This window comes from Diceros bicornis, chromosome 19 (assembly GCF_020826845.1).
Source record: "Diceros bicornis minor isolate mBicDic1 chromosome 19, mDicBic1.mat.cur, whole genome shotgun sequence".
Classification (NCBI taxonomy): Eukaryota; Metazoa; Chordata; class Mammalia; order Perissodactyla; family Rhinocerotidae; genus Diceros; species Diceros bicornis.
In genome coordinates this window covers 31748971-31762933 of record NC_080758.1, presented here as the reverse complement: position 1 = coordinate 31762933, position 13963 = coordinate 31748971, and the positions used below count along the sequence as shown (strand labels likewise).

At 41.1% G+C, this 13963-nt stretch overlaps 1 protein-coding gene across 1 annotated transcript in view; it reads left to right on the top strand.

Annotated features, from left to right (window-relative positions):
* DNAAF9 (dynein axonemal assembly factor 9) overlaps positions 1 to 13963 on the top strand; it is a 141520-nt gene that overhangs the window by 88894 nt on the left and 38663 nt on the right. Inside the window, exons 22-25 of the mRNA XM_058563120.1 lie at positions 11040 to 11186; positions 12285 to 12373; positions 12798 to 12899; positions 13172 to 13289. Of these exons, the coding sequence (XP_058419103.1) occupies positions 11040 to 11186; positions 12285 to 12373; positions 12798 to 12899; positions 13172 to 13289 (456 nt within the window). The remainder of the gene's footprint in view (positions 1 to 11039; positions 11187 to 12284; positions 12374 to 12797; positions 12900 to 13171; positions 13290 to 13963) is intronic.

Here is a 13963-nt window from a genome sequence, read left to right as displayed (position 1 = left end):
TTCAGGCAACCACTGATTAGCTTTCTGTCATTGTAGATTAGTTTGGATTTTCTAAAATGTTGTACAAATGGACATCATACATTCTGTACCCTTTTGAGTCTGGCATCTTTCACTCAGCATAATGATTTTTAGATTCATCCATGTTGTGTGTATCAGTAGTCTTATTGTTTTATTGCTGAGTAGTATTCCATTGTATGGATATAGCATAAAATTTATCAGGCTAATAATTTAAAACCCTAAAAAAGTATCTCAAAAAAGGGAATTAAAAAGCAAAAATAATAAACTGAGAAAAACATTTTTGGTGATGAAAACAAATGAGTTAATATTTCTTTACTGTGAAGAGCTCTATCTTTATTAACATGAAAGCACAGAGTCCCAGGTCAGGAGTGTAAGAGGACATGAGGTTAGTTAACACATATATGGAAGCACATCAGAAACAGCCTCATGCTACCATGTATAACAGTAAATTAGCAAAGAGCAAATTAGTTGGCAGAGGAGAAATGGAATAAGTAATATGAATGTCCAGCCATAGGGGTGGCCTTAGAGGGGAGTGGGATGAAGTCTTTGAAAATATTTACAGATTGTTTGTAACAACATGATAGATGCTAATGGTAAATTAAGTTTTAGAAGCAAGATATAGAACTATAGAAATAAATATGGTTTCCCACTGCCTAAAAAAGGCAAATCAATGAATGATAGGAAAAAGACTAGAAGCAAAAGTACTAAAATGTTAGCTGTAGTTGGGTTTAGGTAATGGGACTTTGGATTAATTTTTTAACCTTTCTTTATTCTGTTTTTATATCTTTTTCAAATTTTTTATTAATGAACATATTACTTTTATAATGAAAAGTTAAATGTTAAAAAAACCTTTTCACCTAGGATCAGGGACACGACAAGGATGCTCGCTTTGCCACTTCTTTTAACATACTGTTGAAAGTTCTAGCCAGAGCAATTAGGCAAGAAAAAGAAGTAAAAGGCATCTAAATTGGAAAGAAAGAAGTAAAGTTACCTCTGTGCACAGATGACATGATCTTATATGCAGAAAACCCTAAAGATTCCACAAAAAAAGTGTGGATTTAATAAACAAAGAATTAATATACGAATTCACCAAAGTTGCGGGATACAAAATCAACACAGAAAAATCAGTTACATTTCTATACCCTAGCAATGAACATTCCAAAAAAGATATTAGGAAAACAATTCCATTTACAATAGCATCAAAAAGAATAAGATACTTAGGAATAAATTTAACCAAGAAGGTGAAAAAATTGTACTCTGAAAACTACAAAGCTTTGCTGAAAGAAATTAAAGAAGACCTAAATAAATGGTAAGACATCCCATGTTCATGGGTTGGAAGACTTAATATCATTAAGACAACTATGCTATCCAAAGCGATATACAGATTCAATGCAGTTCCTGTCAATAACCCAATGGCATTTTTTTGCAGAAATAGAGAAACCCATCCTGAAATTCATATGGAATCTCAGAGGACCCCCAAATAGCCAAAATAATCTTGAAAAGGAACAGAGTTGGAGGGCTCATGCTCCCTAATTTCAAAACTTACTACAAAGCTACAGTAATCAAACAACAGTGTGGTAGTGGCATAAGATCACACATATAGACCAATGGAATAGAATAGAGAGCCCAGAAATAAACCCTCACATGTATGGTCAAATGATTTTTGACAAGGGTGCCAACACCATTCAGTGAGGAAAGAACAGTCTTCATGGGCCGGCCCCGTGGCTTAGCGGTTAAGTGCGCGCGCTCCGCTACTGGCGGCCCGGGTTTGGATCCCGGGCGCGCACCGATGTGCCGCTTCTCCAGCCATGCTGAGGCTGAGTCCCACATACAGCAACTAGAAAGATGTGCAACTATGACATACAACTATCTACTGGGGCTTTGGGGGAAAAAAAAAGGAGGCGGATTGGCAATAGATGTTAGCTCAGAGCCAGTCTTCCTCAGCATTAAAAAAAAAAAGGATTAGCATGGATGTCAGCTCAGGGCTGATCTTCCTCAAAAAAAAAAAAAACAACAGTCTTCAACAAATGGTCCTGGAAAAACTAGATATCCACACACAAATGAATGAAGTTAGACCCTTACCTTACGCAATATATAAAAAATTAACTCAAAATGGAGCATAGGACTAAATGTAAGAGCCAAAACTAGGGGGAGTTTGGAAGATCGCAGAGTAGGAGGATCCTGAAGTTGCTTCCTCCTATGGACACAACAAACCTACGACTACCTGTGGAACAGTTTCCTCTGAGAGAGATCTGAAAACTGAATAAAAAGAACTTCTACAACAAGGGACAACACAGGGATGGAAGATGCAGAGATGCAGCCCCTCTGAGGAGAAAATCACACTCTAGCTGTGGCACTTCACAGCTGGGAGAGATCTCAAAGATACAGAGATTTTCCCGGAGGAATGGGGGATTTGAGCTCCACATTAGGCATCCCAGCCCTTGGATCCAGCACATGAGAGACGAGATCCCATAAGGCCTGGCTTTGCAAACCAATGAGGAATACACCCAGGAAAACTATAGAACTTAGGGAAAGTAAAACCTACTCATAAAGGGCCCATGCATACTCACTTGACCTGGAAATCAGCACAAAAACACAAGATAGAAAAGTGCATAGTCCATTGGTAAAAGAAACTCACTAAGCTCAGAGTGCATCCTGGAGAGGCAGAAGGTGGCTGCACCCACGCCTTAGGGACTGAGACACTGGTGGCAGCCATTATTATGACCTAGTTCAGTCGTGCTGATAAAGATGCTGGTAGGCACAATTGGAATCCTTCCTCTAGTCTGTTAGTGCAGGGGTCTGCCCCACACACTAGAGCACCTGAGGCAATCAAGTGTAGCCAGGCAGTAGGCAGCCTGCCCCAGGGACTGGCCCTGCCCACCAGCAAGCCCTGGCGGACTTCTGAGCCCACAGCGGACTTGTGCTGCTGGCCATCACAAACAGCCATGCAAACAGCCACCCAGGGGATCTGCCCCATCTACTAACACCTGAAACGGTTGTGCAGTGCCACACCTGGGGCCTGCCCCACCCATCAGCATTCCTGAGGCAGCTGTGCACTTCAGGGCAGCAAACCAGTTCTTGCCGGAGGCCTGCCCCACCCGGAAGCGAGCTGACAATAGCCACATGCTGGGCAGCTAGCCTCGCCTCAAGCCTGCCCTGCCCACCAACGCAGAGACAGCAGAGCACCACAGGGAGCTGCACTGTGGGCCTACAGCAATTATGTGCCCCCAGACTTCACAACCAGTCAGACTGGGGGCCTGACTCACTTACTGGCAAAGCTACAGTAGTTATGAGCTACTAGCCTCACAGCCAGCTCTAACAGGGGCTTGCCCCACCCGGTAAAGTGCCTGTAGCAGCAGCACGCGACTGAGCCTCACAACCAGCCAGCCCAGGGGTCAGCCTAGCCTGCCCATGCATCTGCAGCAATAGCAACCTTGCCACAACAGAAGGGCACATGTGGCGCACACAGGGGCCGCCCCTGGAGCATTTGGCATGAGTGACGAGAGGGGAGCACACTGCTGGGCCCCATAAGGCATCTCTTACATAAGGCCACATTTCTACGATTGGGAGATGTAGCTTATCTACCTAATATATAGAAATAAGCACAGAGAAGTAGACAAAATGAGGAGACAAAGGAATATGTTCTAAGTAAAGGAAGGAAAAATCCCCAGAAAAAGAACTAAATGAAACAGAGATAAACAATCCACCTGATAAAGCGTACAAACTGATAGCCATAAGGATGCTCACTGATCTGGGGAGAAGAATAGATGAACACAGTGAGAACTTCATGAAAGAATTAGAAAATATAAAAAAGAACCAATCAGAGCTGAAGAACACAATAATGGAAATGAAAAATTCACTAGAGGCAATCATCCGCAGAGTGGATGACACAGAAGAATGGATCAGCAATATGGATGACAGAGTAGAAGAAATCACCCAAGCTAAAAAGAAACAAGAATTAAAAAGAACAAGGACCATCTAAAGGACCTCTGGGACAACATCAAGCTTACTAACATCCACATTATAGGTGTCCCAGAAGGAAAAGAGAGAGGTAAATGGACAGAGAACTTATTTGAAGAAATAATAGCTGAAAACTTCCCTAACCTGGGAAAGGAGACAGACATCCAGGTACAGGAAGCACAGAGAGCACTAAACAAGATGAACCCAAAGAGGCCCACACCAAGGCACGTCGTAATTAAAATGTCAAGAATTAAAGATAAAAAGAGAATCCTAAAGTCTGCAAGAGAAAAGCAACAAGTTACATACAAAGGAAACCTGAGGCTATCGGCTGACTTTTCAGCAGAAATCTTGCAGGCTAGAAGGGAGTGGCACAATATACTCAAAAGTGCTGAAAGGAAAAAACCTACAACCAGGAATACTCTACCCAGCAAGGTTATCATTCCAAGTGGAAAGAAAGATAAAGAGCTTTCCAAACAAGCAAAAACTAAAGGAGTTCATCAAGAACTCCTTGCAAGAAATGTTAAAGGGACATATTTAAGTGGAAAAGAAAAGGCTACAAATGGAAATAAGAAAATTATTAAGGCAAATAATTATTAAAGAATTATTTGCCTTTATCACTGGTAAAGACAAATATACAGGAAAGGTAGTAGATCAACCACCTATAATGCCAGTATGAAGATCAAGACAAAAGTACTAAAATCATCTATATCTATGACAAGTTAAGAGATAAAAATAAAAGAGGTAAAATTTGATATCAAAAACCTAAAACATGGTGGGAAGTAAAAGTGTAGGGCTTTTAGTAAGAGGTCAAACTTAAGAGACCATCAACTTAATATAGATTGCTATTTACATCGGTTATTATGTATGGACCTCATGGTAACCACAAACCAAAAACATACAATAAATACACAAAAAAATAAAGAGAAAGGAACCCAAATATAACACTAAAGAAAGCCATCAAATCACAAGAGAAGAGAGCAAGAGAAGAAGAAAAGAACAGAGAAGAACTACAAAAACATCCAGAAAAAAGGTAACAAAATGGCAATAAATATGTCCTTACCAATAGTTACTTTAAATGTAAATGGACTAAATGCTCTAATCAAAATACACAGGGTGGCTGAATGGCTAAAAAAACCAAGATCCATATATATGCTGCATACAAGAGACACATTTCAGACCTAAAGACATTCACAAACTGAAAGTGAAGGGATGGAAAAAGATATCCCATGCAAATGGAAACAAAAAGAAAGCTGGGGTAGTAATACTTGTATCAGACAAAACAGACTTTAAAACAAAAAGTCTAACAAAAGACAGAGAAGAGCATTATATAATGATAAAGGGAACAATCCAACAAGAAGATATAACACTTGTAAATATAGGAGCACCTAAATATATAAAGCAAATATTAACAGACATAAAAGGAGAAATTGACAGTAACACATTAATAGTAGGGGACTTGAACACTCCACTTAAATCAATGTATAGATCCTCCAGACAGAAGATCAATAAGGAAACATTGGCCTTAAATGAGACGTTAGACCAGATGGATTTAATGGATATATACAGAATATTCCATCCAAAAACTGCAGAATACACATTCTTTTCGAATGCATATGGAACATTCTCCAAGATAGATTACACATTAGGCCACAAAACAAGTCTCAATAAATTTAAGAAGATTGAAATAATATCAAACATCTTTTCTGACCACAATGGTATGAAACTAGAAATCAACTACAAGAAAAAAGCTGGAAATGTCACAAATATGTGGAGATTAAACAAAATCCTACTGAACAACAATTGGGTCAGCAAAGAAATCAAAGGAGAAATCAAAAAGTGCCTGGAGACAAATGAAAATGAAAAGAGAGCATACCAAAATCTGTGGGATACAGGAAAAGTGGTACTAAGGAAAGTTTATAGCAATACAGGCCTACCTTAAGAAAAAAGAAAAATCTCAAATAAACAATCTAACGATACACCTAAAAGGAGCTAGAAGAAGAAGAACAGACAAAGCCCAAAATCAGTAGAACAAAGGAAATAATAAAAATTAGAGAGGAAATAAATGAAATAGAGACTAAAAAGGCAGTAGAAAAGATAATGAAACTAAGAACTGGTTCTTTGAAAAGATAAACAAAATTGACAAACCTTTAGCTAGAACTCATCAAGAAAAAAACGGGCCGGCCTGGTGGTGCAAGCGGTTAAGTGTGTGCACTCAGCTGCGGCAGTATGGGGTTTGCCGGTTTGGATCCCAAGTATGCCCTGACGCACTGCTTTTCGAGCCATGCTGTGGCAGCGTCCCATATAAAGTGGAGGAAGAGGGGTATGGATGTTAGCCCAGGGCCAGTCTTCCTCAGCAAAAAGAGGGGGATTGGCAGATGTTAGCTCAGGGCTGGTCTTCCTCACAAAAAAAAAAAAAAAAAGAGAGAGAAGGCTCAAATAAATAAAAACAGAAACAAAAGAGGAGAAATTATAATGGACACCACAGACATACAAAGGATTATAAGAGAACACTATAAAAAGCTATATGCCAACTAATTGGATAATCTAGAAGAAATGGATAAATTCTTGGAATTATAAAACCTTCCAAAACTGAATCAAGAAGAAATAGAGAATCTGAATAGACCAATCACCAGTAAGGAGATCGAAACAGTAATCATAAACCTCCCAAAGAACAAAAGTCCAGGACCAGATGGCTTCCCCAGTGAATTCTACCAAACATTCAAAGAAGATTTAATACCTGTCCTTCTCACACTCTTGTGAAAAATTGAAGAGGAGGGGACGCTTCCTAACTCATTCGATGTGGCCAGCATTCCCTGATACCAAAACCAGACAAGAACAACACAAAAAAAGAAAATTACAATCCTGAACAAAAATTCTCAACAAAATATTAGCAAATTGAATACAACAATACGTTAAAAGGATCATACACCATGATCAAGTGGGATTTATTCCAGGGATGCAAGGATGGTTCAACATCTGCAAATCAATCAGTGTGATACACCACATTAACAAAATGAAGAATAAAAATCACATAATCATCTCAATAGATGCATAGAAAGCGTTTGACAGGGGCCGGCCCCATGGCTTAGCGGTTAAGTACGCACGCTCCGCTACTGGCGGCCCGGGTTCGGATCCCAGGCGCGCACCGACGCACAGCTTCTCCAGCCATGCTGAGGCCGCATCCCACATACAGCAACTAGAAGGATGTGCAGCTATGACACACAACTATCTACTGGGGCTTTGGGGGAAAAATAAATAAAATTATAAAAAAAAAGAGAAAGCATTGGACAAGATGTAGCATCCATTTATGATAAAAAAAAAAAAAAAAAACTCTGAATAGGGGCCAGCCCGGTGGCGCAGCACTTCAGTGCACGTGCTCTGCTTCCGTGGCCCAAGGTTCACAGGTTCGGATCAATGCACATCGATGCACTGCTTGTCAAGCCATGCTGTGGTGGTGTCCCATATAAAGTGGAGGAAGATGGGCACAGATGTTAGCCCAGGGCCAATCTTCCTCAGCAAAAAAAAAGAGGAAGATTGGCATCAGATGTCAGCTCAGGGCTGGTCTTCCTCACACACACACACACAAAAATTGAATAAAATGGATATGGAAGGAAAATACCTCAACATAACAAAGGCCATATATGACAAACCCATAGCTAACATCATACTCAATGGTGAAAAACTGAAAGCTGTTCCTCTAAGAGCAGAAACAAGACAAGGATGCCCACTTCCACCACTCTTATTTAACATAGTGTTGGAAGTACTAGCCAGAGCAATTAGGCAAGAAAAAGAAATAAAAGGGATCCAAATTGGAAAGGAAGAAGTAAAACTGTCACTCTTTGCAGATGACATGATTTTTGTATATAGAAAACCCTAAAGAATCCACCAGAAAACTATTAGGAATAATAAATACTATAAAGTTGCAGGGTACAAAATCAACATACAAAAATCAGTTGCGTTTCTATATACTAGCAATGAAATAGCAGAAAGAGAAATCAGTAATATGGTCCTGTTTACAATGACAACAAAAAGAATAAAATATCTAGGAATAAATTTAACCAAAGAGGTAACAGATCTGTACACTGAAAACTATAAAACATTGTTGAAAGAAATTGAAGAAGACACCAAGAAATGGAAAGGTATTCCATGCTTATGAAGTGGAAAAATTAGCATAGGTAAAACATCCAGGGGGCCGACCCAGGGGCGCAAGTGGTTAAGTGCACATTCCGCTGTGGCAGCCTGGGGTTTGCCGGTTCGGATCTCAGGCATGCGCTGACGCACCGCTTGGCAAGCCATGCTGTGTCGGCGTCCCATATAAAGTGGAGGAAGATGGGCATGGATGTTAGCCCAGGGCCAGTCTTCCTCAGCAAAAAAAAGAAGAGGATTGGCAGATGTTAGCACAGGGCTGATCTCCTCCCACACACACAAAAAAAGTCCATACTTCCTAAAGCAATCTGCAGATTCAGTGCAGTCCCTATCAAAGTCACAACAACGTTTTTCATGAAATAGAACAAAGAATCCTAAAATTTATATAGAATAAAAAAAGACCCCAAATAGCCAAAGCAATACTGAGAAAAAAGAGCAAAGCTGGAGATATCACACTCCCTGATTTCAAAATATATTGCAAAGCTTATAGTCATCAAAACAGCATGATACTGGCACAAAAACACACACAGATCAATGGAACAGAATTGAGAGCCCATAAATAAACCCACACATCTGTGGACAGCTAATTTTTGACAAAGGAGCCAAGAACACACAGTACAGAAAGGAAAGTCTCTTCAATAAATGGTGTTGGGAAAATTTGACAGCCATATGCAAAAAAATGAAAGTAGACCATTATCTTTCACCATACACAAAAATGAACTCAAAATCGATTAAAGACTTGAATGTAAGACCTGAAACTATAAAACTCACAGAAGAAAAGGTAGGCAGTACACTCTTTGACATTGATCTTAGTGGTGTCTTTTTGAATATCATGTCTCCTCAGGCAGGAGAACAAAAGAAAAAATAAACAAAACAAACGAGACCACATCAAACTATAAAGCTTCTGCACAGCAGAGGAAACCATCAACAAAACGAAAAGACAACCTAACAATTGGGAGATGATACTTGCAAATCATATATCTGATAACAAGTTAATATCCAAAATATATAAAGAACTCATACAACTCAACAACAACAAAATGCAATTAAGAAATGGGCAGAAGATCCGAACAGACATTTTTCCAAAAAACATGTACAGATGGCCAGCAGGCACATGAAAAGATGTTCAATATCACTAATTATTAGGGAAATGCAAATCAAAACTACAATGAGGTATCACCTCACACCTGTCAGAATGGCTATTATTAAAAAGACAAGAAATAACAAATGTTGGAGAGGTTGTGGAAAAGAGGGAACCCTCATACACTGCTAGTGAGAATGTAAACTGGTGCAGCCATGGAAAACAGTATGGAGATTCCTCAGAAAATTAAGAATAGAACTACCATATGATCCAGCTATTCCGCTTCTGGATATTTATCCAAAGAACACAAAAACACTAATTCTAAAAGATATATGCGGGGGCCGGCCCCATGGCTTAGCGGTTAAGTGCTCGCACTCCGCTACTGGTGGCCTGGGTTCGGATCCCGGCACGCACCGACACACCGCTTGTCCGGCCACGCTGAGGCAGCGTCCCACATACAGCAACTAGAAGGATGTGCAACTATGACATACAACTATCTACTGGGGCTTTGGGGAGAAAAGGGAAAAAAAGGAGCAGGATTGGCAATACATGTTAGCTCAGGGCTGGTCTTCTTCAGCAAAAAAAAAAAGGAGGATTAGCATGGATGTTAGCTCAGGGCTGATCTTCCTCACACACACAAAAAAGAGATATATGCGCTCCTATGTTCATTGCAGCATTATTCACAATAGCTAAGAGTTGAAAACAACTGAAATGCCCATCAATGGATGAATGGATAAAGAAGATGTGGTATATATACACAATGGAATACTACTCAGCCCTAAAAAAAAATGAAATCTTGCCGTTTGCAACAACATGGATGGACCTTGAGGGTATTATGCTAATCAAAATAAGTCAGGTGGAGAAAGCCGAGTACCATATGATTTCACTCATATGTGGAAGATTAAAAAACAACAAACACATAGACACAGAGAATAGATTGGCGGTTACCAGAAGGGAAGGGGGGAGGGTGAAAGGGCTAAAAGGGCACATGTGTATGGTGACAGATGGAAACTAGACTTTGAGTGGTGAACACGATGTAGTCTACACAGAAATCGAAATATAATGATGGGGGCCCGCCCCGTGGCTTAGCGGTTAAGTGTGTGTGCTCCACTGCTGGCGGCCCGAGTTCGGATCCCGGGCGCGCATCAATGCGCCGCTTGCCAGGCCATGCTGTGGCGGCATCCCATATAAAAAAGTGGAGGAAAATAGGCACAGATATTAGCTCAGGGCCAGTCTTCCTCAGCAAAAATAGGAGGATTGGCATGGATGTTAGCTCAGGGCTGACCTTCCTCACACAAAAAAAAGAAATATAATGATGTACACCTGAAACTTATTTAATTTTATAAACCAATGTTACCTTAATAAAAAAAAAAGGAGCTAAAACTATTAAACTCTTAGAAGAAAACATAGGAGTAAATCCTTGTGACTTTGGGTTAGGCAGTGATTTCTTGGATATGACATCAAAAGCACAGACAACAAAAGAAAAAATTGGACTTCATCAAAATTAGAAATTACTGTGCATTAAAGGGCACTATCAAGAAAGTGAAAACCCACAGAATGGGAGAAAATATTTAGAAATCGTATATCTGATAAGGGATTAATACCCAGAAAGAATTTTGAGATGACATTTCCCGCTTAGGAGAAAAGACCCTTATACTTCCTATACCTCCTGTAACTGGGTATTGGAAAGCACATCTATTAATTGAACCCCAGTAAACCACATAATGTGAAAATAATTGCACTGAAATTTGTCATATGTGTTCTGGTAGTAGTTGTGATGGCTGGTATCACGCAAATGGCTTTTCTCACTAATGCTCCCTCTTTTTCTCTTTAGGATTCCACCAGTATCGTTGCTGCCCTTCTGATAGACTTCAGAAGCTCATTGCTTCCTCATCTCCCAGTTCATTTCCATGGATCAAGCAATTTTCTGATGATTGCCCTTTTCCCCAAATCAAAGATATACCAAGCATTTTACTCAGAGGTAACATCGATCATTAGTCAGCAAAATAGCTACTACTTTTTTTCTCGTAGCAATTTAGATGGTAAGGCAACGTTTCAGGGCTAACAGTGAGGTGATGAGAGGGAGAGTTGGGAGGGCTGGTCGGGGGTGGCTGCTTCTAATCCCTTTGAGTCCTGGAATGGTGCTCTTGCCATTAAGAGGTGAGAACCTGAAGGAATTGAACAAAAAGTGTTTTTACCTTCTAAGAAAAGTCTTTGTCCCCTTTAAAAACTAATTAGACTCATTTTCCTTTTAGCTACTTTATTGAATTGTTGGGCCTTACCTACTGGATCAGAGCTCTCAACCCCACCCCAAGTTCTCCCTCCCCGTGGTTCACAGGCCCTGCCCTTGTGAATAGTCCCACATGGCTGGCTACATATTATAGGCACTTGGCACAGATTGCATGAGTGAGGGAGCTTACTGAGAATTATACAGCCCACTTAGAGGCCAAGCAGTAGCCAAAGTCAAATGGATAACCAGCCTCATGACTGGTGGAAGTAACTTGGAAAGGTATGATTGCAGCAGCTAGTGAGGGGACAATGTCCCTCCCTGGGGACAGATTCACAGAACGTGAAGGAGATAAGAGCCGGCCTTGGCTGCAGAGTGGCATGGTGTCTCAGGCCAGTCTTTGTCTTCCTCTAACTTCCTGCTGGTCCTTCCTATCTCCTTGTGCTTGTTCTTTCAAACCAGGGAACATAGAGATAGCCCTTTAGATTCTCTTCAGCCATCCCTCTGCCTCTAGGCAGGAGTTGCTTGAACTGCTCCTTCTGTCTGGCCTTATCCTCAGGGAAGAACATGCCCCTGCTGCCAGAACAGTGTTACCTGACACCTTCCTTCATGCTTCTTGGCCTCTGAAGGAGCAGAATCCCTGGGAGAGGAACCCAGAAAGAAATTCTAGTTTTGAAAAATACAGAACAAAATTGCTTCAGGCCTCTATTTTTGAAACAAACTTGTTTGTTATGATGGGTTTTCTCTGTACTGACAGTCTAGATTTTCAACAACCATCAAATCCCCATGTGGATTCCATATCCTGTTGTTGGGTTTAAAGTGTTCTTTGCTCAAATTGTGTTTTTTTTTTAGGTCTTCTCCCCCTGGCAACAGCAGGCTAACTCAGGGGTATCTTTAAAAGTGATCCAGGAAGATGGATTATCTGTGGAACAAAAGAGATTGTAAGTGGCTGCCTTCAATGTTTATGCTTGTTTCCCTAAGCTGTGTGTGTCTGCTGTCTCTGCAGGATGACTTGTGTTATGTAACACAGGGGTCTTGGCTTCTGAAAGGGCCGACTCGGTCATTTTAGTGCTGCCAATTTGCAGGTAGCCAGCGCCCTTGAGGAAATCCAAGTCAGAGAGATGAAATCCACCAAGAATCAGAAACACATAGGATCACAACGGGTTTCAGGCCAAGCTTCCCATGTGGGCACACCTGTTGTCGTACACTAACACCACATTTTGTTTAAGTTAGTGAGATGCTCCTTTTGGAAGTGTTGGTTCTGTCACAGGACTTTGGCTTGAAAGCCTCAGAACAAGTTATGTAAAGTATGTGCTCTGTCGGGAGATGGAGTTCGTTCTAACCTGTAAGCTTTTGATATTTCAGACACTCCAGTGCACAGAAGCTCTTCAGTGTCCTGAGCCATTCTGCTGGGGAGACACGGAGTCCTCTAAAGGTCCTCTCAGCCAAACTCCCAGAGCTAGATTGGTGAGCTCTGGTTTTCTGTTTATAGATATTTAATGTTCTGGCTTTTGAAATGTCGGAAACTTCAGTGTTGGTCCTTTCTAAGCTCCTTTTTCTTTATGGCTTCTTAGGGATCATTGTAAAAGGTAGTAGTGACACACCATATACAATTTTATTCTCTAGAGAGAATCTAAGGTTTCTTTTTCAGCAATTAAATGAGGAGTTTCTCATGTGAATGGGCACATTCAAGCTAGGCTGGTGATAGTAACGTAATAGCGTTGTCTTTGTTTTCCTAGCTTTCTCCAGCATTTCGCCTTCAGCAGCATTGGTCGGGACCCCGTGATGAGAACCCATCTCCCTGTCCTGCTGCACCAAGCTGAAATCAACCCAACTCACCGAGTAGAAAATGAGAAGGTAGAGTAGCTCACCAAATATGCTGGGAATTCACAGAAAGATAATCCTGATAGCCTGCCTTTGGATCTTCTCTATCAGTTAACAAAAGGAGCTCAGGCGGACTCCCTTTTATAAGACTGTCCACCTCCTTGGTTACTGATATAATGATACACACGAAACCCACTGTATACAGTGACTGTGTACAGGTGCCTACATTAACCCCAGCCAAGCCCCATGGCAGCCAGGAAACCCTGGCACCTCGCTCTGCCCTCCCCTTGCTTCTCCAGGCCTTTCAACTCTTGCTCAGCACTCTCATGCCAGCCGCTCTTTCTGGTTGTGACACGTTGAGCTTAATAAGGGGAAGGGCCTTGTTAGTCGGGCCTTGCTGGCATCACCAGGATAAGGTGATAATTTATGAACATTGTCTTCCCAAGAGTGGATTTTGGTCTGCTCCCACCTCACACTCCCCTCCTCTTGACCCCTCCCACCATTTCTTTGGAACCATATGTTATAATATGCTCAAAGAGGGCATTTATTTCTGTGCAAATCTAGAAGACACTAGGCTGCAAAAGAAAATAGAAGCTCTAAGCAATTAGGAGTCTCATTTTCCCCTTAGGCAAGAGTTTAAAAATGAAAATGCGGGGCCACCCGGTGGTGCAGCGGTTAAGTGCTCCGCTGTGGCGGCCCGGGGTTTG